Source organism: Paroedura picta, chromosome 13, assembly GCF_049243985.1.
Source record: "Paroedura picta isolate Pp20150507F chromosome 13, Ppicta_v3.0, whole genome shotgun sequence".
Lineage (NCBI taxonomy): Eukaryota > Metazoa > Chordata > Lepidosauria > Squamata > Gekkonidae > Paroedura > Paroedura picta.
The window spans coordinates 42756462-42781658 of NC_135381.1; the positions used below are offsets into that span (position 1 = coordinate 42756462).

At 44.8% G+C, this 25197-nt stretch overlaps 1 protein-coding gene across 1 annotated transcript in view; it reads left to right on the top strand.

Moving 5' to 3' along the window:
• The window catches only part of ALG13 (ALG13 UDP-N-acetylglucosaminyltransferase subunit), a 59690-nt gene extending 37587 nt beyond the window's left edge, over positions 1-22103 (top strand). The window contains exons 21-29 of the mRNA XM_077308826.1: positions 409-444; positions 560-615; positions 2524-2586; positions 3312-3453; positions 7788-7913; positions 12525-12565; positions 13854-14037; positions 14475-14591; positions 21205-22103. Coding sequence (XP_077164941.1) covers positions 409-444; positions 560-615; positions 2524-2586; positions 3312-3453; positions 7788-7913; positions 12525-12565; positions 13854-14037; positions 14475-14591; positions 21205-21464 — 1025 coding nt within the window. The 3' untranslated portion in view covers positions 21465-22103. The remainder of the gene's footprint in view (positions 1-408; positions 445-559; positions 616-2523; positions 2587-3311; positions 3454-7787; positions 7914-12524; positions 12566-13853; positions 14038-14474; positions 14592-21204) is intronic.
• Positions 22104-25197: the final 3094 nt, after the last annotated feature.

A 25197-nucleotide genomic window follows, 5' to 3' on the forward strand; every position in this document is an offset into this window, starting at 1 on the left:
TCCAGATGTCCATGGACTACAATTCCCATGAGCCCCTGCCATGGACATCTGGAAGGTCTGTTGACTACCCCTGTGCATCATTATCAAATTAGTGGTGTAAAAGTTGCATTGCAAAGCAGAATCTTGTCTTTCGGCAGATTAGCATCCTCTGAAGCTGTTGACTTTTGTGTTTCTTCCTGCAGCTTGCATTTACAGATTAATCAAGTACTAATTTGCAGGTGGCATTTCTTCACAAATCCCATTAATCTAAAATCTCTTGAGTTTGAATAATGCCACTCCATGGGGAAAAATGAGATTTGTATTTGATCCCTTTCTTTGTATTTGATCCCTTTCTCAAAGTCTTTCACATCAAATGGAAAGGAAGTTTTAATTTCTTTAAGCCTAACTAAGTTGCTTCTATTTTCTTAGGAGAATATGATGATGATTACCTGTATAGCCCTCCAGGTCAGTACAACAAAAGGCATTGTTGTAGACTTAATTTCAGCATAAATCACATTGTGTTTTAAATTTTAAAACTAATACTGGTGTCTGTGAGCTCATTTTGGTTTGTGTCCTCCAGATCTGGACTGTGATTCTACTGCTGTATTGACTACAACTGAAGCTGCAACAAACTTGGTAAGTATTTGTCAAGATGTTCTGGAGAATTGTGCCTGACGGAAATGTGGACCAGAGATGGCGAAACAGTCGCCCTTAAAGAGCTAACCCCCACTGGGTTCTCGGTCCATCATCAGTCACGGACTGGAGGGCGGGGAGGGGGGGTGGCGGCAATCCTGATCCGTGACAACATCTCCTTCAGGGCTCTCTCTGCGCCGACAATCCCAGGAATTGAATGTATTGGCCTTGGGTGGGGTACAATTGAGAGCGTGGCCATCTGGCTGGTGTATGGTGTGCCCAATGCACCTCCAGATGACCTGCCAGCCCTGCTAGAGGCGGCGGCCACTTGGACATTACAGTCTCCAAGACTATTAATCCTGGGGGACTTTAATGTCCATGCAGAATTGCCGCCCTCTGGCAATGGGCTGGACCTGGTGTCAGCCATGGCTATACTAGGGCTCTTGCAATTTGTTGTTGGCCCTACCCACCAAGCAGGTCACACCCTGGATCTGATTTTCGGTGCAGGGCTGAGCATGGATCCGGTTTCAGTTACTGCCGTGCCATGGCCGGACCATTATACCCCGAAGACCCGGCTTAGGCTGCCACCTCCCCCTCACTTGGGCTCTGAGCAAATTTCAGCTCACCCACGGAGACTTATGGATCCAATTGGATTCCTGAATGCTCTGCGGGACCCAATGCCTCCCGGCACTTCTCTAGATGGACTGGTCAGCGACTGGCACGACAAATTGCTGGCCACCATTGATGAGATAGCTCCCAGACGTCCTCTCTGTCCTCAGTCCTGGCCCCCACCTGGTGGAATGAGCTCCCCGAAGAGATCAGGGCCCTGATGGAACTTCCACAATTCCGCGGGGCCTGCAAAAAGGAGCTGTTCCACCAGGCATTTGGAGGGGCCGACTGAGCCATAACATCTACAGGTGCCCCCCAAACTGAGGGAACGAACCGACTGAGGGATTGTCAAGTTATTGTTGAATGGCCGTTATAATTGTTCCAGTTGATGGGTTGTTGTTATTGTTATACTGTTATATTGATTTTGATACTGTTCTATGTGAATGTTCAAAAATGTTTTATGTAAACCGCCCAGAGCCATAGGGAAAGGCGGTATAAAAATATAAATATAAATAAATAAATAATTGTCAATATATATATATTTATTAGACTTTTATACCACCCTCCCATATGGCTCGGGGCAGTTCCCACAACAGCATTGGCAGGCTAGGTTGAGGCAGTGTTACTGGTCCAAAACGTGTGAAGTTTGAGGTGGATGGAGGGTTTGAACCCTCATCTCCTGGGTCTTATCCAGATGTTCTAACTACCAAAACATACCACCTCAGTTGGGCCACGTGCACATGATAATCCCTTGTGTTCGCTCCCTAATTTCAGATACTTACTTTGGATGCTTTAGGCTGATCCTGCAGTGAGCTGGGGTTTGGTCTAGATAGCCTGTATGATTCTGTGATGTCTAGAATGATTCTCAGCAGACATTCTCCTGCTGTCTGCACAATACCACCCCGGCTTCTTTTCGTAACTCGTGTGCTGAGCCTTCCTCTCTGATCAGCATCCTTGCAGGTGAATTAACAATCAAAAGGACATCAGGTCCTTTTTGTCAAATTCTTAACGCATGGTAGGCAACAATTTAGGCAAAACTGAATGACAGCCATTTATAGTAATCAGCCCAATTTACATATACATGCTATGTGAAGGGCTTTTCAAAACCCGTTTAAGCCTCTTTCTTCCACTGAATTTAAGTGTTTATGGGTACCGGGTTGAAAGTTGTTTCTCTTTAAACTTCTGATGTTGCATCTTCATATTTTTGCAATCTTGCAAATAGCTTTTACTGTTATGCTCTTAAGACTATACATGGCCAGTAGGGGTTTTGCTACTTAACAGAGCTGTATCTAATCTCTCCAGGACGAGGGAACAGAGTCTGTCTCTTCTCAAGAAGGAGTTGCTTCATGCAGTTACTCCCAGAAGGTAAACGTCCTTCTAATTTTCTGCGCAGCGTGGCTGGTTAAAGTCTCCATGACTCCAAAGGGCACTTTTCTGTTAGAATGACCATGAAAAATCACCCAAACATTATACATAGTTTGTACATTACTATGTAAACTGGTATGCAGTTCCCAACCTATGTAGCAATCAGATGCAAGCTGAGGATTCTTTCTATTTTCCATGCACAGTACCTGATTTGTTTTGGTACCATGATTCATATAGAGATAGGTTTAATCTGGTTTTTGACTTGAAACGGTACCTAGGGAGGGCCTGTTGGGGAAACCTGTGCACTCATGGGATACATAAGGTCCTGCCCAGCAGACCAGATAGCACTTCCTGGAGCTATTCCAAGTCAGGAAAACTGTATATTTTTCACAGTTCTACTTCAAATGGAGCAATACCTGCATGAGAAATCTGGAGAAGCTACAAATAGCATTTGACTGTTAAACGAGATGGGAGCCCAGAGCCTACATATGTACTCCATGACGTGTGAATTACCATTAAGCGTAATAATAGAGGTAGTGGAAAGAGTGGAGTGAAACAAAAATTTTCACAGTAACTTTTAAAATCCCATAATACTGTTGAGCAAGGGCTTGGACTGTTTCCATGAGCAGAAGGAATTTCTACTTTCAGTGTGTGACTTTGACAACCCCAACAAATACAATGTACGTTCAATAATCTCCCCCCTTTTTTTTAAATTGTTTTTACAGGTAATGCTGAATTCTGCCATCATCTCAAATTCTTCTTGTGACAACCCAAGCACCACCTTTCCTTCCAGCTTGCCTGCTACCTCTCCCTCCCAGAATGCAGTGCAGTCTACCTCAGTGTCCCCTTTGACCATGGGAGTGCCAGGTGAAATACTTATTTTATTTCTCTCTGAAACTGTCCCTGAAACTTTTATTTTCTATAGGATTGAGCTTAACATCTGTTCTCACAAGGAGATTTGTCACCACCGCGATGAGGCAAACTCTTCCTCACCCCTTGCGCCCCAAGGTCCCAAAAACAAATGTGGATTTCAGTGGGCGGTGGGGGATGGGGAAAGGAGGGGGGAAACATCATATTGCTATAAGAGAGAGAAAAATATTTATTAAAAACATGTCCACTGAGCAACTGTGATAATTTTTGCTCCTCTTGTTTATCTTGTGGGTTACCTTCTCTCAGCATAGCATCGTATGTCCCATGGAGTTAAGAGATGGAAGGCTCAGTGACCATGGGAGATGGAGGAGATAGATATGGAAAAACATGGCCACTGGGAGATGGACAGCATCTCACCAAGCTTCTTCTTAGCTGCTTTTGGGAAGATCTTCTGAATCTTCAGGCCCTGGCTACTGACCACAGAATGATTAGCATGTAGCCATTTCCTTTGCCAGGCTACGGCATCTGGTTTGGTTGCTGTTTAGGGATGGGAAAGGAATTCCCTGCTTTGTACATTCAACAGGAGTGGCTCAGGAGGGTTTTATTTGAATGAGGGCTGAAGCAGCCTATCTGTAACGGTGTTACTTTTCCTCCTCCTATAATTGTACAGTCTACAAACTATGCGCTGGAATATTTTATAAATGATTTGTAGCCACATAGATAAATATGGCTAAGTAACACATGCATTTGATAATAATAGCTTTAGCTTCTGTTTTTCTGTAAAGCTACAGTGCATACTGTGGGGCTTTACGCACCGGGATCTTTGTAGCAAATTGGTCACTGAATGAAAAATCGCCATTTAAAATAGTGGAATTCGTCGTTATGCACACCTGCCTTTGTAGTGGAATCCAGTTGCGTTTTGTAGCGTTTCCCACAGGCTTCCGGTCTCGGCAGAAATCGCTAGAAAGGAAGCGCTATTGCCGAGCTCGTCCCGCCCCTGGCCGTCAAGCAGCCAATGGGCAGCCGTTAGCATGCTCCCAAACAGCCCCTTTCCCTTTAAGAAAGGTTTTTTTTAAAAAAAAACAGACCCATTGCAATGAATCTGTGTTAATTCGTTGCAACGGAGAGACCCATCCAGCTGCCTGGTGTGTTTGAGCTGTCGTTTGATCGTTGCCACGCTCCCTCCGAGTGAAAAAAAAAATCCCCCCCTGAAAGAGGCTCGCTGGTGCGTTTATCCCCACTCGCTCGGAGAAAAAAAAAATGGCGATCGCTTCGCCGGAAGATCAGAGAAGAGAGCCAGGGGGAGGGACTTTGTAGAAACCGCAACAATGTTAACGCACAGGTCTTTTTCGCTAGTGTTGCAGATTGGTTGCAGGAGTGTATCGCTTTCCGGAGGGTGAATCCACTTTTGGGGATTTCCCTGAAAGCGCTACAAGGAAGCGCTTTTTGCAGATTGGTTTCAGGTGTGTGGCAGATTGTCGACGACGTTGTGCATAACAGCAAATCAGTAGCGTTTTCAATTGGCAACCATTGTGCTATTTTGAAGGCGTGCAAAAAGCCCCTGGATTTCCTCTTTTCTAATCAGGTTTATCACAATATAGATTGTACGTCTATCTCCTGAATTCTCTTATATTTTCTTCTGGAGATAATATCCGTTGGCACTCTTGCGTTTAAGCCCTCTGATTTCCAAAGGGAGAATTAATATTCCTTTTAGCTGGTCCTAGGAAGGGAATCCTAAACAAATCCATTCACATCTCAGTAAAGGAAAAGTCACTTAACAAAATGCATCTGTCGGTCTGGAAAAAGAAATACAGACAGACATGATTTTGAGAAAAAAACACATTCAAAACCTTAACTATATTTTTTATTGCAGAAGCAAATGTGCAGATCTTTTGAACTATTCTGTACCCACTTGCTTTGTGACCCTCACCTGCAACCTCATGTGTGCACAGCACATCAAAGATTTAGCCACTTGATGGCACTATAGTGGTTTTATGATTAGATTTACCAAGATTACGATCTCATATGCATGCTTAAGTGAAATAGGGGTGATTGTGAAACTCTGTTAGGGTGAATTTTGCAACTGAATCAGAGTCCTCCCACATCAGGCTGCTCTTGGACTCCTGGTTTATGTGTCAGCTGAGAGCCTGGAGGAAAGTTTTTCTTTAACATCCCACAGGCGCATACCCTTGTGCCCCCCTCCATTGAAGAATCCCAGAAAAACTTATCTACGCACTGTAAAACAGGAACAAAAACCAGTAAAGAAACCCCTTCAGAGCCATCCTGAAAAGCATACTGTGTGATATTGCAATTAAACTATAGCATGGAACATCCTAGAAATTTGCATTACAATTGCCCTACCTAGTCAAGTAGAGGCATGACCTAACCACTCTGGATGACTTCAGCCCCTCTGTAGGAGAACATCCTTTTCCAACCATTTGATCATAGAGGAACCCCTGAAATGTTTAGGCCTTGAGGCCCTCTGGAATTGATGTTACAGTACAGTATGTTTATTCAGTCGATTGACCCATATAAATAATGCATCAATAGAAACTGTAATTCATTATTAAAGTTAATCGATGTATAGTAAAAAAATACAAAAGTATTGCTATATAAAATATATTAAGATAATAAAACAATCTTAAAAACAATGTATTGATGGAAACAATATGTTATTGTAGGTAGAGGGACAGCATTTGATATAATTAAATATACAGTTAAATATACACTGAATCAAATCTTGCCCAGGGCTGTTTTTGCAATGTTTTCTTCCTACCTAAAAGACGGGCAGGGAAAGAGATCCCTCATAATCAGTTTTTTTTAAATTAAAAGCTATGCCAAAATAAGCAAATAATTTTTGTTATGTACTATGTCCAGAACCGTAAAGATATAAAAATCAAATAAATAAATAAATATTTTATTTATTTATTTATTTAGGTTTTTATGCCACCCATTTCTTTGCAGCTCTGGGTGGTTTACATTGAACATTATAATCCAAATTACATGGAACGATGTATAATACCAACAGTATGTAACATAAACTTTCATAAACAGTATGTAACATAAACCACATTATAAATAACAATTAACAGTAACATTGGGGGTTGGTTCTTTCATGGGTTGGTTCTTTCACTCTGGGGGTTTTTGGGGGTTCAGCAGCTATTCTACGTCAGTCAGCCTCAATGAAAGCTTGGTGGAAGAGCTCCCTCTTGCAGGCCCTGCGGAACTGTGGGACCCACCCCGGTCTAGCTGGCGTCGGAGGTCATCCATCAGGGCAGCTAGTGCTATCTCCACCCCATGTCCAGGCCGGAAGCCTGACTGAAATGGGTCAAGGGCTGAAGTTTCCTCCAGGAATGCTGATATTTGGTCCACAGCAGCCCTTTCCACTTCTGACCTTGTGATGGCCTGTGACCTAGTGCAATAAACATTGACTTTGATAAAATCAGCAGAAATTATTGGCAAACAGAATTATATGGTTTGAGCTGTTAAAGTGCCCCTCCCCAACAAAGCCATTTTATCTCTGTACCTGATTTCTGATAATCACGAAGCTTAGAGACTGCTAGCTGCTGAACTGCAGGCATTGTAAGCGGCTGGGGGAGCCACAGGTATAATAATCTGGTAATGAGGAAAATTAGGTGCCCTGTGTCTTCTGAGCCAGCGTGCTTCCTTGGGGGCAGAATGAAAATTTGCAGAAAGCTTTCATAGCCAGAAACGGGGAAAGTTCTCTTAGCAAATCAGAATGCTTCCCCCCATTCCTGTCTCAAGTGCCTTGCTTCAGAATTCAGTTAACCAAAGCTGCATTGCCAGTGGATGGATCTTTTAAATAGTTTTCACACGCTGTCAATTTGCAATTGAAAGAGTCTGATAAATATGATGTGATTTTAAATTCTTAGTGAAAACATCACTGCATGACCATCAGTTATACACTTGGGATATGTCCAGACAGCTCTCCTGCCAATTCTGGAGCAACCATAGCTGGTGCACCTGCCAGAACCAGGGAAAGGAACTAGGTGACACGGAAACCAAAGACTCAGGTTGCTGGCATGGATATGATAGTCCCCCCACCCCGCTATGAACCTCCTCTTCGCATGTTTCATGCAAGGCAGTTCCTTTCCTGACTCCCATCCAACCCTGGCATGAACATGGAGAACGTAGACCGTGGCAGCTTCAGGAATGGTCTGAGATCAGCAGGCTCTTGCCCCAAGTATACACCTTTGCGTTCACCTGTCTGGGCAAAAACAGCCTCTGTTTCTTTGTTCTGGGGAAGCGGGAAGCCCTCTGTGTGGGAAGAATCATGCCCGACTCGACCCTTGTCTGGTTTTCTCCAATAGTTGTTATTCCTTCAGTGCCATATCCGTATCGGTCGACATCCCTTCCCCCCGGTGGCAATGTGAGGGGCAGCGGAGTTGTTACACCACCTTACTCCTGTGACCCCAGTGGCAGTGATCTTCCTAGAGGTAAGTAACCATTTATGTTGAATTTCAGTGACATTTTCAGTCTATTTCTATGCCTCATATTGGGGCTTCTTTTTCTCTTCTTAAGTGGGAATGATGCTTTGTGCATTTTTTGGAAGGTTTGGGGAGGGTAGAGGCGTTCAAACAGATGTAAAAACATCAATTTATAACATATAAAGGAGTTTGTGTACTTCCAATGAGGTGAGTGTTCCAAAGCCTCCAGGCAGAGCCCCGCCCACGCAAGGAGGAGCTGGACTCTTTGGCATGCATGTTAGCCCCCCCCCCACCTTTGCAGGGAAAGATGTCTGCAAAGTTGAGGGAGGGAGCATTTAATGGGAGCAGGTGCTACCTACCAGCTGACAATGACGGCCATACCACTCACTCTGTTTAAACTCCTCCCCAACCTCGGGAGGAATTTAAAGGGACTGGGTGGTGTGGCTGTCATTCTCAGCTGGTAGGTGGTGGCCCACTCCCTTTAAATACATCCCTCCACAAACAAGGCTGCCTATGAGAGTAGGGAGAGCATTTAAAGGGAACCCCTATCTAGCACCCATTGCATGGCAGCACGCAATGGACTTTACAGCTATTAGAATATAAATAAAATAAACCGGCTGTAGGATGAATGACGTCCTTCTCAGCTGAAAATGGAGGAGAGAGACTGATCTTGATCATTCAAATTAAGGGTTCAGAACTGAACCAAAGCTTGGATTAATGGTCCTTATTCAGTGTGGAATGTTCTCCTTGATGGCTTTGGAACCAACATTCATGAACTGAGACCCAAGGGATGAGACAGATGAGCCTGATACATACTTTGGAATTGGGAAGAGTTTGGAGTGGTGAGTTTGCTAAAGAGGGGACTGCTTCACCATGAGGGACAGCAGCTTACTGAGAATCCAAGATTGGCTGGCTGCTGTAGGATGTGCTCTGTAGATGCATCGAGGTCCTTGCAATTTCCTCGGGAGAGAGAGAATACAAAGGGTATAGAGAGAAAAGGAGGAATCAAAGAGAAGCTCCCAGTTTAGACAAAGAGGCATCTTGCTCACACATATACGCATCTAGAGCAAAGTGGTCTGTCTCCACTCCTCCAGTGTCTGAGCAAGCTGAGTTGTCTTACTTTGGGACATTCTTATAAGAAGTATTTAAGCATGTCTGGTTAACACTGAGACAAAAAAAATCCCACTTAGTTGCTTCACATGGAATATTTCTGCAAGTGGTTTTTTGAATCGGCACTGGTCAAACAGCTCACAGTCTTATACAACATACTGCGTTTCAAGTTTCAGATACATTCCTGATCCAGAAAAACAGATAAAAAAAGAAAATGATGGATTTTTCTCTGGTCCAGTATAGTTCCAGTGAATATTCCTGTAGCAAATAACTAGAGTATCCCCCCCACACACACACACACACACAAATCCACTTCTGTGTGGTTTCAGCTTTCATGCAGAGTCTGAACTTCAGTCTATCGTTCCCTTGTTGAGACAGGTGGGTTAATTTGGTCCCCTTCAGCAGGAGGGCTCTGTTCCTAAAGAGGTTCTTGTCAGTCAGGTGGGTAGTCAGCTCTCAGTAAAAAGATTCAGGCTACAAAATGTTACTGAAATAAGTGGTTAATTGAAAGGCAGTCCTGCACAGGACACTACAGAAACAGAACTACAGACAGAATCAGATATCGATATGAAACCTCTGGAATGATTTTTATGGATGCAGCAAATAATAACTTGGCTATGTAAACTGGGCCTGTTCAGGGCCAAAAATATACAAGATGAACTGGGTGTAGCTTTGTAGAGCCACCTTTGCAGCCATTAAAACATTGTTCAGTAGTCCTTTGGCCTTTAGTAGAGATGGGCGTGAACTGCATTTTTGTGGTTCAGTTTTGGTTCGTGGCTGAACCAGGAACCAAACCACTGATCCACAAGAACCAGGAGGTTGGTTTGCGAACTGTAACCCGGTTTGTATCAGTTCATGAGCCATTTAAAGTTCAAACACCTGCTTTCTGCTCCCCATGGCTCCAAGCCATTTAAACCAAACAGAAAGCTTTCTGTTGTCCACAAACTCCTATGAACAGCACCAAAATTCACATAAATTTATGTTCCAACATCATAAACTGGCCAAAATGTATGTTGAACTGTAGTTCATCAGTCAGTTTATACCCATTGCTAGTCTTTAGTCTTCCAAATCACTCATATTTGAAATCAAGTGAACCTTTAGCCTTGACATCCAACACTGGGAAATAACTTTGTCTGGATCCTGTAAGTCAGAATGCTGGCTTCCTTTGCCACTGAGAGATGATTGACTTGACATTTCCAGCATTCAGATTAATCAGTGTTCAGAAATCTCAGTGAACCTTGCCAGAGTCAAATACCAACAACTGTTGGTAGTGAGCTTCCTTGAAAGACAGGCATAAGTTACAATTTTACACCCAGCAATATTAATCATTGAGGCAGAAGTGCCTGAGAGTGCCTTTTTACATCTTGGTTGAGAATTAATTTATATACTCAGAACTTTCTGAGCTTTCCTCTCCATACACTTCTGTCCGTTCTTCAGAAGGCCTTCGTTCTTGTAAAATAAGCGTATGCACTTAAAATGTTGAAACAATGGGTGTGTGACCAGCCCTCTGATTTCACCCCAGGGAGCTCTTCCCACATTATAAATCTACCATTAATCACCGTATACTTTGATTTTCCAAGTGCCTGAATTTCTCAGTTACATCACTGAGCTTCTCGATTGTTCTTTTAATATTCCAGCAAGAAATAAACGGAGTTGATTCTCTCCATTTTTATTGCAGTGTTAAATCGCCCCGCATTGCATGTCAGTTTCTTGTTGGATCTTTGATTTGCCAATTTATGTGGCCTTACACTTTTATTAACCATTCCCTCGTTGCTACCGGTGCAGGTTTTTTCTGCCAAGGAAGGAACTCTATCAGGTTAACTTGCAATCTTTTATGACTAAAGCTAATCCCTTGATTTAATTTCCCCATGTGCTGATTTCAGTCGTAAAGATGGAATGACTTAACTCTAGCTTTTCTGCCGAGATATGGAAGCTACTGAAGAAAAACCACGACGATTTCTTGTTTCGTTTTGTACCATCAAGCATTTGGATAGCCACTGTCAAAACCAGACAGCCAAATTGATGATGCTGATGCTGATGATGGAGAAATGAGGAAGCCTGTTTTGAATTGGCTTCTACACTATATAAGGGTTTTAACCATAGAGCATTTAGCTATTCTCTTCCAAAAAACAGAATGATACGTGTCCGTTGGGGGGATTGCTTCCTGAGGTGCACAGATCCTGGCTGGGGCAACTTGTGCTGCAGCCCGGTTTAAACTAGATGCCTTTCGAAGCCTCCTGTCTGTCCTCTTGTTTTCAGATCTACCAGTAATTCCAAATATATCCTGAATTTTTTGGAGGAATTTTTCTGCTTCCCTGAGAAAACCCAGATAGCTTTGGGATGCTGAAATATATACTTATAAGAGTTTTTAGTTACATTTTCAGTTTGGGTAAGCCCAAATGCACATCCCCACCTGCAAGTTAGGACTCGTATTCCAGTCAGTGTTTTGATGCAGAGCAAAATGTTGGATGCTTAGGTTACTTACATCAGCAGAGTTGTGACCCTGCTTCCGTGGAGCTTCTAGATCTGTCTCTTTGCAGGAAACATCTGAAAGCCACTGCTTAAGGCAAACTCTGCCCTGGATGGCATCGCAAGAGACCGACTTACCTCAGCAGCAAAACTGCTTGGAGGCAAGTGAGAGTTGATTGGTGGCAGGAAGAAATTTAGCTTGCGAGGAAGCCAGCAGTGCTGTCCCAGCTAACTTCCTGTGATCGATTCAAGTGGGTGGCCGTGTTGGTCTGAAGCAGCACAACAAAACACAATCAGAGTCCAGGGGCCCCTTTAAGACCAGCAAAGATTTATTCAAGCTGTGAGCTTTTGAGTGCAAGCACGAGTGTCTGAACTGCAAAGCCAGTGTGGGGTAGTGTTTAAGAGTAACCTGGTGAGCTGTTTTTGATTCCCTGCTCCTTGACATTGCAGCCAGTTGGGTGACCTTGGGCTCTTCACAGCCCTGATAGTAGTGTTCTCACAGAACAGTAACATCAGTGCTCTCTCAACCCCCACCTACCCCACAGGGTGTCTGTTGTGGGGAGAAGAAGGGAAGGTGATCGTCAGCTGCTTTGAAACTCCTTTAGGCAGTGAAAGTGGGAAGTAAAGACCAACTCTTCTTCTGTTGTATAAAAAATAATGAAGTGTGTGTGTGAGAAAGAGAACGGGTTGTCTAACAGGGACAACTAACCGTCAGGGTTTTCATTCTTCATTCCCAGTTGTCTTTGGGGACAGTTTGAATTGCAAAAAGGCTTGAGGCTTTTAATCATATGAATAAGACTTGTGCCCTCCTACAAAATAGAATAGGTTAAGCATATCAAACTAATTTAACTTTGTTGTTCGGCAGATAGCATTTACATATTTATATGCATTTGGGAAAACCCAAATTTGTGTAGAAAAGTCTTATTTCTGAATTCATTCTGCAAGCTTTCCCCATGCAACTAGAATTTGGCCTTTAAAGCATGTTCTTGATTGAGCCACATAGTAGGAGGAGAATAATCACACCTTCATCTTTCTTTCCAGATACAAAGATCGTGCAGTATTATTTCAATTTGGGTTTACAGGTAAGTGGTGTTCTGAGATCTCTTGGTCAGTTGTCATGCCTTCCAGAGTTCATGGCTGTTTCTTCACAGCAGAGATCTTTTGGTGTCCTGTCTGGACTATTGCCTGTGCTTGTGCTAAAACCCGAATTTAAACTTTTCACAAAAAACCTGGGTCAAGGAATCCTGACACTGCAATGAATTTTTTAAAATTGTACTACAGCATTTTGTACCCTGTGTCCCTTGTTCAGAGAGAGGCATGTGCCACTCCCATGTCAAAACTGAATGGCAAGGAACAGAATATCACAAGATTCAGCTGGATCACACCAAAAAGTCCCATCTGTTCCACATAATATATTTCTGGTGAGGCCTTGGAGGAGGAGCTGGTCTCATGGCTTAAATGCCACTCAGCGCTTAACACCCGATTAGGGTGGCTGTCCCGCCCCCGAGTACCTCCTCCTCCAACCAGCTTGCCTGTCTGTCCAGCAGCCAGCCAATCACCTTCTGTCCCCCACCCCTGACCACCCCCTCCTCCTTCCACTTCCCTCTGAGGCTTGGAGGCTGCAGATCCCTGCCACTTGACAGCTGCCCCTGCCGGTGAGTTCCCTAACAGCTGCCTGCAACCTTTCCAGGTCCTGGGGGGAGGGGGAGGCCATCCACAGAGTTATCCCCCCCCCCGCCCTCTCAATCTAGCGCCCATTGTATTCCTGAACGCAATGGGTTTGGCCCCTAGTCCGATCATGTTTTCCACAGTGGCCACATTTGGATTCCACTGGGAAGTCTGTAAGTGAAAAAGAGGGGTCAAAGCCTCACCCATTGTCCCCAGTGATGGGCGTGCTGAGATACACTGCCCCTGGTCATGGAGGTGCCATTTTGTCATAATGGCTAATAAATAACGTGTAGCCTTTGGCCCGATGAAGCTGCATCCTGTACTGAAACAGTATCCATTTTAGCACTATGCACCCCCCTCTTGTAGGTTTCTAGTAGCCACTGGGTAACTCTGCTATGACATCACTGAATGTGGGGTAGATCCGGATGAAATTTTCCCTAAGCAAAATGGGAACTGTCTTGATTCATATCCCCCACAACAACCCACAAATCTAACACACAACTCACTAAGAACAGCACGAGGTGGGTATTGGTCTGCAACAGGAAGGAGGAATCAGTTGAAATTGTCAATTCAGTCAGGATCCAACCCTTCATCTCAGCCATGGAGCAAAACTTGCTGACCAGATTTCAGCATCGCCTATTTCATTGAAACAGCGTGGAAGCCAGATTCATGCAAACCTTTTCCCTCCCTTTCCCTGCCAAGTATTATCAACAGACTTGTTGGAACCCTGCGATGTATGTCCACCCGGTGCCACCTTCCCCATCCATGGAAGCTTACCAGACATACATAGAGCCTGTCCCTGTCATGGATCATTCAGCGGCAGCCACCTACCATGAACATTGGAGGAATGATGTGCACCAGGTTCCTGTGGATTTCGCACCAAATGGTTAGTATCCGGATTGAACAGAGTGCTAATTTGAAACAACTGCAAACAACATTAAAAATCCTCTATATATTTATGAAACAGCCTAGGGGGTGGGACGTGTCCGGCTGTGCAAGTTGGAATAGGGCCAATCAGGGTGCAGCCAGCTTTGCCCTGATTGGCCCTGCGCCTGCAGCTCCCGCCCTCCGTCCCTGCACTCTAGCTTCTTTGCTTTGGAGCTAGTGATGAAATAATTCAATAAAAACACCACCAAATCTTGGGAACAGTGCAAATAATGGTTATTGGCACTAGGTCAAGTAAACAAATCATGATTGAGCAATACTAAGACTGGAAAAGACTGGAGGAGAACTAATGTTATTCCAGTCTTAAAAAAAAAGAAAAAGAAGAGAGGAATGAGGCCCCAGGAAACTGCAGGCCAGTGATTCTGTCCTCACTTGCAGGGAAAATAACGGAGCAGATGCAAGCTTCTGAAGGCCAATATGTTGATCCAGGGAAGCCTGCACCATTCTGTCTCCAGCAGGTCCTGCCAGATCAACCTGGTTTTCTTCTGTCACTTGGTGAGTGAGGGGGAGATCACCATCTACTTATAATGTGTGAGCGGAATCTTGGGGGTACTTGCGGACCGTAAGCTAAACAGGGGCAGACAGTGTGATGCAGTGGTAAAAAAAAGCAAATGCAAGTCTGAGGGGGTCCCCTGTGGATGCTCAATGGGTTGTGTTTCACCAGGACCTTCACAGCTTCAACCTGGGAGCCTGGAGATGTGGCACAAAATGTTCTCTCAGTGAACAAGCGCCTTCTAAATGCTTGGAAACCGAGCACCAGGAAATCCTATCCTACAAACGGAGGAGTTTTGTTAAGTGGCATTTGATTACTTGTCGTCAAAAAGTAAAGGGCTGTGTTTGTCTACTGGGAAAGTATAGTTAGCTCCAATTTCAGCATTTCATGTGGGTTTTGAAGGCAAATCCTCGGGCATTTCCGCATATATGTCAAATTGTGCTACAGCAGCCGAATGGCATGAGGCTAAATATAATAGTGCCGCCCGGCCCCTCCTCAACTTTTTGATGTTTTGTTCTCCTCTGCTGCCTTTTCTCACTTCTCACCCTCCACATCGCCTGCTTGAAATGGCGGAAGAGAGAAACACTGTTTATACACGACTCTCTTCTGCTTGTCAATCAAGCCAGGCAGCCCAACCCCTTTCTTCATGCTTTAAAACAAACCTTTTTATCACCGGGGACCAGTCAACACTTGAGATTTTACTGAGGCCCGGGGGGGGGGGTAGTCTTTTGCCGAGGGACGTTACTGACGCCGCCTGATCCAATGCTCCACTTGCTTTCCTGCTGGCGCCCCTGACTTCCCACCGCCCGCTGGGAGACGCTGCCAGCAGCAGCTGTGCAGTGCCACGGCAAGGGGGGAGCCCCAGCCATGGCGGCCGCTGGGGAGCACCAAAGGTGAACCAGGGCAGCCCCCGAGGCAGCAGCCTGGGAGGAGGAGGAGGAGGAGCCACGGCCCGGTACCAAATGGTCCACGGACTGGTCCCGGTCCCTGGCCCGGGGGTTGGGCACCACTGCTTTAATAGTCCCGTGATGCCCAGTAATTGTTTTTAATGCATACTTCTCTGTTGCTATGCCTATACATCTAATCATAGATGCATAGCACTTTTTAAACGCTACCCCGCCTTGCGTCACAAGTAGTGTTAATTAAAAAAATTAATCTTGTTCCCGATTTTGGGGGGGGGGGGATCTAGGAGGCATGCTTTGTGCTACAACGTTTGGAAAAGAATTCTGGCATCGCCTGCATGCTTGTCCGCCTCTTTGTTGCTCCAGGATTTCAGACGTTTTTAAAAAGATGTTCCCGTCCCCGGGAGAAGGGGGCAGAAGCAAGAGTGAGACGACGAGGCAGGTGCTTTGTGCACGTTTTAGCCTCCATAACTCCCCTTGCCTGCTGGCTGTTCTCCATTAGGTAGTGCTACATAGGTTGGTGAATCCACTTTTTGGGATTCACCAACTAGCGCTATAAAATGAAGGATGTAGCTGGCCAGTTACTGCTCAGACGCTGCATGTTGGCAATGTCATATGGAGGGGTGGGAATATAGCTACAATGACTGGTAAGTATTTCACTATTTTTAACAGGTGAGGAAACCCTGCATTTACCCATCACTTACCAAAGAGATTCCTTAAAGGGTTGTCCCCCTGTTGTGCTCATTGTTTTTCAGTGGTCTCTATCCCTGTTGCTGGCTCGGCTGATGCTGAAGCCTTTTGAATCCTTGGAGACAAGTCTGTTACTAATTCTAACTATGAAAGTCAGGGTTTTTGGTAGTCATCACTTCAGCTAGGAGGGTGAGTGGATTAGCTGCTTTAAGATCAGATACTCCTTTCTTCGTTATTCATGGAAATTATGGTCTTGCACCCAAGTTTGAATGTTATGCCCAAGAATCTTGTCTGTCTAGGTTTCATATAGACAAGATTCTTGGGCATAATATTCAAACTTGGGTGCAAGACCATAATCTTGTCTGTCTAGGTTTCATATCCCCTTCAAGGATCGCTGCCTTGTTGTGGCTAAGGGGCTTGCGTAGTTCAGTGAAGCTATGAGCTATGCCGTGGAGGGCCACCCAAGACGGACAGATCATAGTAGAGAGCTCTGACAAAAGGTGATCCACTGGAGAAGGAAATGGCAAACCACTCCAGTATCTTTGCCATGAAAACTCTATAGACAGGTTCAAAAGGCAAAATGATATGACGCCTGAAGATGAGCCCCTCAGGTCGGAAGGTGTCCAATATGCTACTGGGGAGGAGCAGACGGCTAGTATGAGTAGCGCCAGAATGAATGAAGCGACTGGGCCAAAGCCGAAAGGACACTCAGTTGTGGAAGTAACTGGTGGCGAAAAGACAGTCCGATGCTGTAAAGATTTTTATTCCATAGGAACCTGGAACGTCAGATCCATGAATCAAGGCAAGCTGGACGTGGTCAAACAAGAAATGACAAGACTGAACATAGACATTTTAGGAATCAGTGAACTAAAATGGACAGGAATAGGTGAATTTAATTCAGATGACCATCAGGTATACTACTGTGGACAAGAATCTCGCAGAAGAAATGGAGTAGCCTTCATAATCAATAAGAGAGTAGGAAAAGCAGTCTTGGGATACAATCCCCAAAATGACAGCATGATCTCAGTTCGAATCCAAGGCAAAACCATTCAACATCACAGTAATCCAGGCCCCAACCACTGCTGCTGAAGAGGATGAAGTTGACCAGTTCTACAACACGTAGAACCAATGGAAAAAATCTGTGCTTTTCATCATGGCAGATTGGAATGCTAAAGTATGAAGCCAAAAGATTACTGGGATAACAGGCAAGTTTGGCCTTGGAGTACAAAATAGAATCATAGAATCATAGAGTTGGAAGGGGCCATACAGGCCATCTAGTCCAACCCCCTGCTCAAATGAAGCAGGGCACAGGCTGATAGAATTTTGTCAAGAGAATACAATGGTCATAGCAAACACTCTTTTCCAACAACCCAAGAGACGACTCTACATATGGACAAGACAACACAGAAATCAAATTGACTATGTGCTCTTTAGCCAAAGATGGAAAAGTTCTATACAGTCAGTAAAACAAGACCAGGAACCAATTGTGGTTCAGATCATCAGCTTCTTATTGCAAAATTTCAGCTCAAATTGAAGGAAGTAGGGAAAAGCACTAGGCCTCTCAGGTATGAACTAAATTATATCCCCAACGAATATACAGTAGAGGTGACAAATATATTTAAGGAATTAGATCTGATAGACAGAGTGCCTGAAGAGCTATAGACGGAGGTTCGCAACATTGTACAAGAGGTAGCAACTAAAACCAAAGAAAAATGCAGGAAAGCAAAATGGCTGTCTGAGGAAGCTTTACAAATAGCTGAGGAGAGAAGGGAAGTGAAAAGCAAGGGAGAAACAGAAAAAAAAACAGAAATAAAAAAACCCCAGAAAAAAGCAAGGGAGAAACAGAAAGATACACCCAACTGAATGCTGAATTCCATAGCTAGACAAGATAAGAATGCCTTCTTTTAAATGATCAGTGCAAACAAATAGAAGAAAACAATAGAATAGGGAGGACCAGAGATCTCTTCAAAAAAACTGGAGATATGAAGAGAACATTTCATGCAAAGATGGGTATGATAAAGGACCAAAATGGTAGGGAACTAACAGAAGCAGAAGAGATTTTAAAAAGGTAGCAAAATTATACAGAAGTACTATACAAGAGCGACCTTAACATCCCTGATAACCACGATGGGGTGGTCACTGTTAAATTGCCTATTTAACTTGTATGAGGAGCACATCATGAGAAAGGTGGGTTTAGAATGAGTCACAAATTAGGATCAAGATTGTAGGGAGAAATATCAACAACCTCATATATGCAGATGATACCACTCTAATGGCAGAAAGCGAAGAGGAACTAAAGAGCCTGTTGATGCGGTTGAAGAAGGAGAGTGCAAAAGTTGGCTTGAAACTCAACGTCAAGAAGACTAAGATCATGGCATCCGGCCCTCTCAATTCCTGGCAAATAGATGGTGAAGAAATGGAGGTAGTGACAGATTTTATTTTCCTGGGCTCCAAGATCACTGCAGATGGGGACTGCAGCAAAGAAATTAAAAGACGCTTGCTCCTGGGGAGGAAAGCTGTGGCAAATCTAGACAGCATCTAAAACCAGAGACATCACCCTGCCAACGAAAGTGCGTCTAGTCAAGGCTATGGTCTTCCCAGTTGTAATGTATGGCTGTGAAAGTTGGACCATAAGGAAGGCAGAGAGTCAAAGAATTGAGGCTTTTGAACTCTGGTGCTGGAGAAGACTTTTGCAAGTCCCTTGTACTGCAAGGCGAACAAACTGGTTAGTCCTAGGGGAGATGAGCCTTCTGCTGTTGGTTTTCCACCTTGTTTGAAGCTGTCATCAGTCACTGTTATTGATCCATCATTCCTATTGAAGACTTCTTCCTTGCCATCTTGGATCTCCTTGGAGATATTTTTGACCAATCCATCTAAAAATACTTTGTAATCTTGGGTTTGTATCTCTATTAGATGAGCCAATCTTTTTAACATAGACATGATTTTGACTTTAAAAAAAACCGGCCTCAAACAATTTTACAAGTGGCCAGTAGAGGGGAGATGAGCCTTGACTGCTCCTTAGAAGGCCAGATCCTGAAGATGAAATTGAAATACTTTGGCCACCTCATGAGAAGGAAGGAGAAGAGCCTAATGCTGGGAGCGATTGAGGGCAAAAGAAGAAGGGGACAATGGAGAATGAGGTGGCTGGATGGAGTCACTGAAGCAGTTGGTACGAGCTTAAATGGACTCCGGGGAATGGTAGAGGACAGGAAGGCCTGGAGGATCATTGTCCATGGGGTCACGATGGGTCGGACACGTCTTTGTACCTAACAACAACAAGGTTTCATATTTTTAAAAAGGTAATCTTTCCCATGTTTTTTCTTCATCCAAATCTTTGACCTCTTACACACTTTGGATGTGAGGAGAGCACTCTTGTTCTATCTATGGAGAACAATGGAGTTTAGAAAGGAAACCTGCACTGTTTTTATGTTTGTCAGATGTGAATAAAGGGAAGCGCGTATCACCCCAGACTACTTTCAGGCAGATAATTTTCACAGTAAGGAAGTGTTACATTGAAATAGGAAAGGAATGCCCAATAGAGGTTAGAGCACACTCACTCCACAAAAGCTGTAGCACCTTCCATGACTTGTTTGAATGGAGTTCTAATTCTGTAAATCTGCAGAACATTGACATAGTCATCAGTAGACATGCCTGTGCATCATTATGCTTTGTGGATGCTCAGGCCAGGCAAAAAGCTCAAGTGGGGAAAGCAGTGCTGCACTCTGTTAAAATGAGGATCCATGTTGAAAACAGTGTTGCTCACTTGTAATTGTTGTTCATCAAGTATCTTCTATGCAGGAACACATACCCTCCCCCCCTGCCCTGCTATATGCTCTTTAGCTTTGGCAGCGCTAGAGGGACTGTGAGCGAGGGCGCTGCCATGTGGGAACATGTGCTCACAGGGAGGAGTCAAGGGTTTGACTTAGGCATCCAGCACCCTCTAGAGGCCTTTTATCTACAAAACCTTTCCAGAGCTGGCTTGCTCATGCGTAGTCTGAACACAAGATGTTCCATGAACAAGTTACAAGTGAGCAGCCGTGTTATCTCTTCCTCTCTGATGTAAGTTTTGAATGTTTGCAACTAAGGACCCACTGAGTTATATGAGTACTTCTAAAGTACTAACTTTGCAAATTGTTTTAGCAGTTGCAGTAGTATAATTCCCTGGTTTAATGAGAACTATACATGCAATAAGGTTTATGCCTGGCTCAGCACCAATCACTAGGCATTCGTGTACACACAAATTTTGAAAGAAATGCTAGAATTGAGAATGGCTAAGAAATGTATCATCTACGCAAACTTGCAACACTTTGCATGCAGTCCACTGATTATGGTATATAAATCTGTTAAAGCCTGAGTTGATTAATCAGGCCGCATTTTAAATTAGAGGGGACCAGTTCTAATCGGTGTGTGTGGGTTGTACATGATTGTTTAGGGCCTGCGGTCTTTTGATAGTTTTTATCTGTGTGTGGTAAACACACAAAGCTGCTGTCTCAGGTTATTATTCTTTCAAGGTCAGTGTGGTCTGCTCTGAGTGGCAAGATCTCAACAGGGTCTATGGAGGGAATGTTTTTACTGAGTCTTTTAACTGGAGATGCCGGGAGTTGATTCAAGGACTTTCTGATGCAAAACAAATGTTATGCTACTGAGGCCCAATGCCTCCCTGAATTGCTCTTGGAATAATATGGAGTATAACAACAAAATATTTGAAACCATCTCTTCTAGCAGTGCCTGGCAGGTTTTTTTTTCCTTCTTAAATTAGTAAGATCTCACACTTCCTTCCATCTCTCACCGAGGGACCTCTAATGAAGCTTTGTTAACATGCAAATTCATTTAATTAGTTAAAAGGCAGGTGACTAATCAACTGAAAGCTCCTTAAGCAGTTGACAGCTCTAGCAAACATAGTCAGATTAAGAACAGCTTTCAGTGTTTTTTCTTCTTCTTTAGTCACTGGCCTTTAGAAGAAAAAAAGGGTTTTAAAAATTGGTGTTGTTGAATGATTTAACCTAGTGTTTTCCCCTCTCAGGTACATTATCTGTTGGAGACTCACCACCTCCGCATGGTATGGTTTATTATCCAGTGGCGACAGATCCCTACAGCCGGCAGCCCCCGCCTTGTGTCCCCTTACCTTCTGCCTACCATCCCTTTAGTCCCAGCTATCCAGTGAACGTGCCCTATGGAAATGCTTCACAAGTCCACAATACCATGAATCTGGGCCACATTCATCAAGTTGGCTTGGTGCCTGCGTCAAGTCCTGCACCCCATTATGTGGCTCAAAACATATAGAATGGGGAGGATCCAATGGCTGGAGTATTTCAGAGGTGCTTGGCTTTCACCAACCCTAGCTATCTCCTTGGTTTTCCATTTTTTTTTGAAACATAAATGTTGATTTGTCCATGGTGTGTGTGTGTGTGTGTATTTAATACTTAGCATGTATATAGGGCACTGTGTGACGTTCACCTTACATGTATGAGCCAACTGCGGCTGAAGCGAAACCATTTTTTGTGGTTTTCCTGAAAGTCAGCCATCAAAAAGGGTTGCAGGACATATTTTCTTAATCCCAAATACCTTGCTACTGTGCAAAACTGATTGTTCTTTGTATTCTAGTGGTTTAATTATGATTCCTTGCCCCCTTCAGTGAGAAAACAGAAGATTCCTACACTTTTAGAAAGTCCAGCACTTTCTAAAAAAAAATATCATCTCACCTGTCATCTTACTCCATAGAGCTTTCTCATGTCTTAGTGTGGCCTTTTTGGAGGGGGGGGGGATGGGAAATGTTTTTCACTGTGTCCCGTGCTGATGATCTCTCATTTGTGAGACATTTGATTTACAAAAGACACTTTTTCACTGACAGTTCTTAGGGAATGGTTTGGGTTTAACTGGGCACAAACTGCACTCAATAAAAAACAGATACCCTAATCCTGGTCTTTTATTGTCTGTGATTCATTGAGAAAGAAAGCAGAGTTTAAGTCCAGTGGCACCTTTAAGACCAACATAATTTAATTATGGGTGTACACAAAACATTATACTAGAGATGGGCATGAGCCAACCCATGGGTCTCTGCCAGCTCACGAAATTGGGTAGTTCATGGTTCGCGAATCGGGCTCATATGGCCATGTTCCTGATGACCGCACACAACCATATGTGGGTCTTACCCCTCTGTGTGCATTCATCAGCAGTCCCCACCCTTTTCAGGCTGGAGACCGGGGAGGGGGAGAGGTGCAGGTGCCAGCATGCCTCCCTCCAGCAGGCGGGCGAGCCAGGGGAGGGTGAAGACACAGGCGCGATGGCGGCCGCAAATGCGCAGGCGCGGCAGGTCCGCATCTGTGTTTGCGGGCACCGACTTGCCCACGCTTCCCCCCCCAACTGGCTCGCCTACCCGCAAACCAGCAGGCACGCCTCCCTCCAGCGAGCAGGTGGGTGAGCTGGAGTCTGCAAACGCGCAGGCATGGACGTTCTGTGCCTGCACGTTTGCAAGCACTGGCTCACCCGCCCATGCCTACCCCCCTTCTGGATCACCTGCTCGCCTGTGCCTCCCCCCCTCTGGATCGCTTACCTGCCCACTCATTGTCCAGCTCGTCCGCCTGCTCGCTCGTGCCCCCACCACCACGGCCCGGTACTGAGGCCTCCATGGCCTGGTACTGTGCCGCGGCCTGGTGGTTAGGGACCACTGCCCTAAACGAACTGAGACCTTTGCATCTATGGGACTGCCTCTTTTATTATGTCCTGCAAAGAACTTTTAAGATCTAGTGATCAGAATTTGGACAAAATGCCTACCCATAAAAGAAGTTAAATTTACCTGAGCATTCTATCCAATGAGATTAGGCCCTACGGGACCCACTGGAAGGGCTTGTAAGACAGAACTGTTCTACCAGGCCTGTGGTTGAGGCCTGAAATAACACCTCCCTACCCAAAATCCACTTGACAAAATCCATCTGACATAGATACTATATGGTTCTCTTTTGTTACCTCTTTCTCTTGAGAAGAGGAAGCTCTAAGTCAGGGGTAGTCAAAGTGTGGCCCTCCAGATGTCCATGGACTGCAATTCCCAGCAGCCCCTGCCAGCATTCACTGGCAGGGGCTCCTGGGAATTGCAGTCCATGGACATCTGGAGGGCCGCACTTTGACTACCCCTGCTCTAAGTGATTTAAATTATTTTAGATTCTTATGCACATTTTAATAATACTTAATGTTTAATATTATTTATGTGGAACACATCTGGCAAACTTGGTCCCTAAGTCCCACCCACTGAGCATGCCAGTAGATGCTGAGGGGCAGCCTGTGAGAAACTTTCATCTCTAAATAAGTAACTTCATAGACAAAGTTTATTTAAGAAAAATGAAAGCATCTACAATGAAGGCATAGTCAGAACTGAGGTACAAAGCATAGAACAAGCAATATAGGGGTTCACTCCCCCCCTCCCCTGGGAATTCGAACCAGGCAAGGTTCAGAATAATCAAAACATTGAGATAACTCTTCGGCCATCCGGAACAGCAGATCTGGGAACTATGGCAGACTAACAAACGGGAGGGGGGAATGTGGAGGGAGGATAGGGAGTCATAAAACATAGTGGCAGGAAACGACCTTGGGTTGTAAAACCAAAGTGTCTGTGTTACATCAGGACAAGACAGGTCAAAGCAACACCTTAGCAGGCCACAGAATCAAATTGAAAAAGAATAAAGTCATGGCCGAAAACCTGGAGATTCTGACATTCTGCCCCCCAGGGCCTTGCCTAAAACACAGGGGAGCTGGTTTGTGTGGGTAGAAGCTATGCTACTCACGCACCAATTTGGGAGAATCTAGTGCCCTATGCCCGCCTAGTGCCCTATGCCCCCCGCAGGGCTCTGCGAGTGAGAATCTTCTGGTCGTTCCCGGCCCCAGGGAAGCACGCCTAGCCTCGGCCAGGGCCTTTTGGGTCCTGGCCCCCACCTGGTGGAATGAGCTCCCGGGTGAGCTGCGGACCCTGCGGGACCCTTCAACGTTCCGCAGGGCCTGCAAGATGGAGCTCTTCCGCCAGGTCTATGGTTGAGGCTGGGGCTGCTGGGGTACATCGACTGCTCTCCCCCGGGCTTCTTGAACATCGTTGACCTCCTTCTCCTCCACCCCCCCCCTTTTTTTAGGAATGGGGGTAGGAAGGGGATCTTATTATTGTGCTGCCATGTTGTGACATTTTAAAGTCTTTTAATGGGAGTTTTAATGGGGTTTTTAATACACTGTAACCCGCCACGAGCCATTTGGGAGTGGCGGGAAATAAATCGAAATAATAATAATAATAATAATAATAATAATAATAATAATAATAATAATAATGATCTACCCCTCTACCCATTGGTATGGCTGTGAAAGTTGGACCATAAGGAAGGCCGAGCGTCAAAGAATTGAGGCTTTTGAACTCTGGTGCTGGAGAAGACTCTTGCGAGTCCCTTGGACTGCAAGGCGAACAAACCGGTCAGTCCTAGAGGAGATCAGCCCTGACTGCTCCTTAGAAGGCCAGATCCTGAAGATGAAACTCAAATACTTTGGCCACCTCATGAGAAGGAAGGACTCCCTGGAGAAGAGCCTAATGCTGGGAGCGATCGAGGGCAAAAGAAGAAGGGGACGACAGAGAATGAGGTGGCTGGATGGAGTCCCAGAAGCAGTTGGTGCAAACTTAAATGTACTCCGGGGAATGGTAGAGGACAGGAAGGCCTGGAGGATCATTGTCCACGGGGTTGCGATGGGTTGGACATGACTTCGCACCTGGCTGTGGGGAGGTCTGTGATAAAGTTTTTCCAGGGGCCTAAAAGCATCTCAAGAGGCTGAAGTAAACCTTTCAATTCCCCCCCCCCTGGTCCTTTTGGTGGTGAGGCATGTAGAACACCCCTTCACATAAGTCTCCATATCTTCGCGCAGGGACGGCCACCACTAATGTCCATGCACCAAATGTAACTTTTTCACAAACCCAAAGTGCCCTGCAGGCTTTAAATCATGACACAACTTGAGCACCTCTTCTCGGGCAACCACTGGCACACAGAGGCGA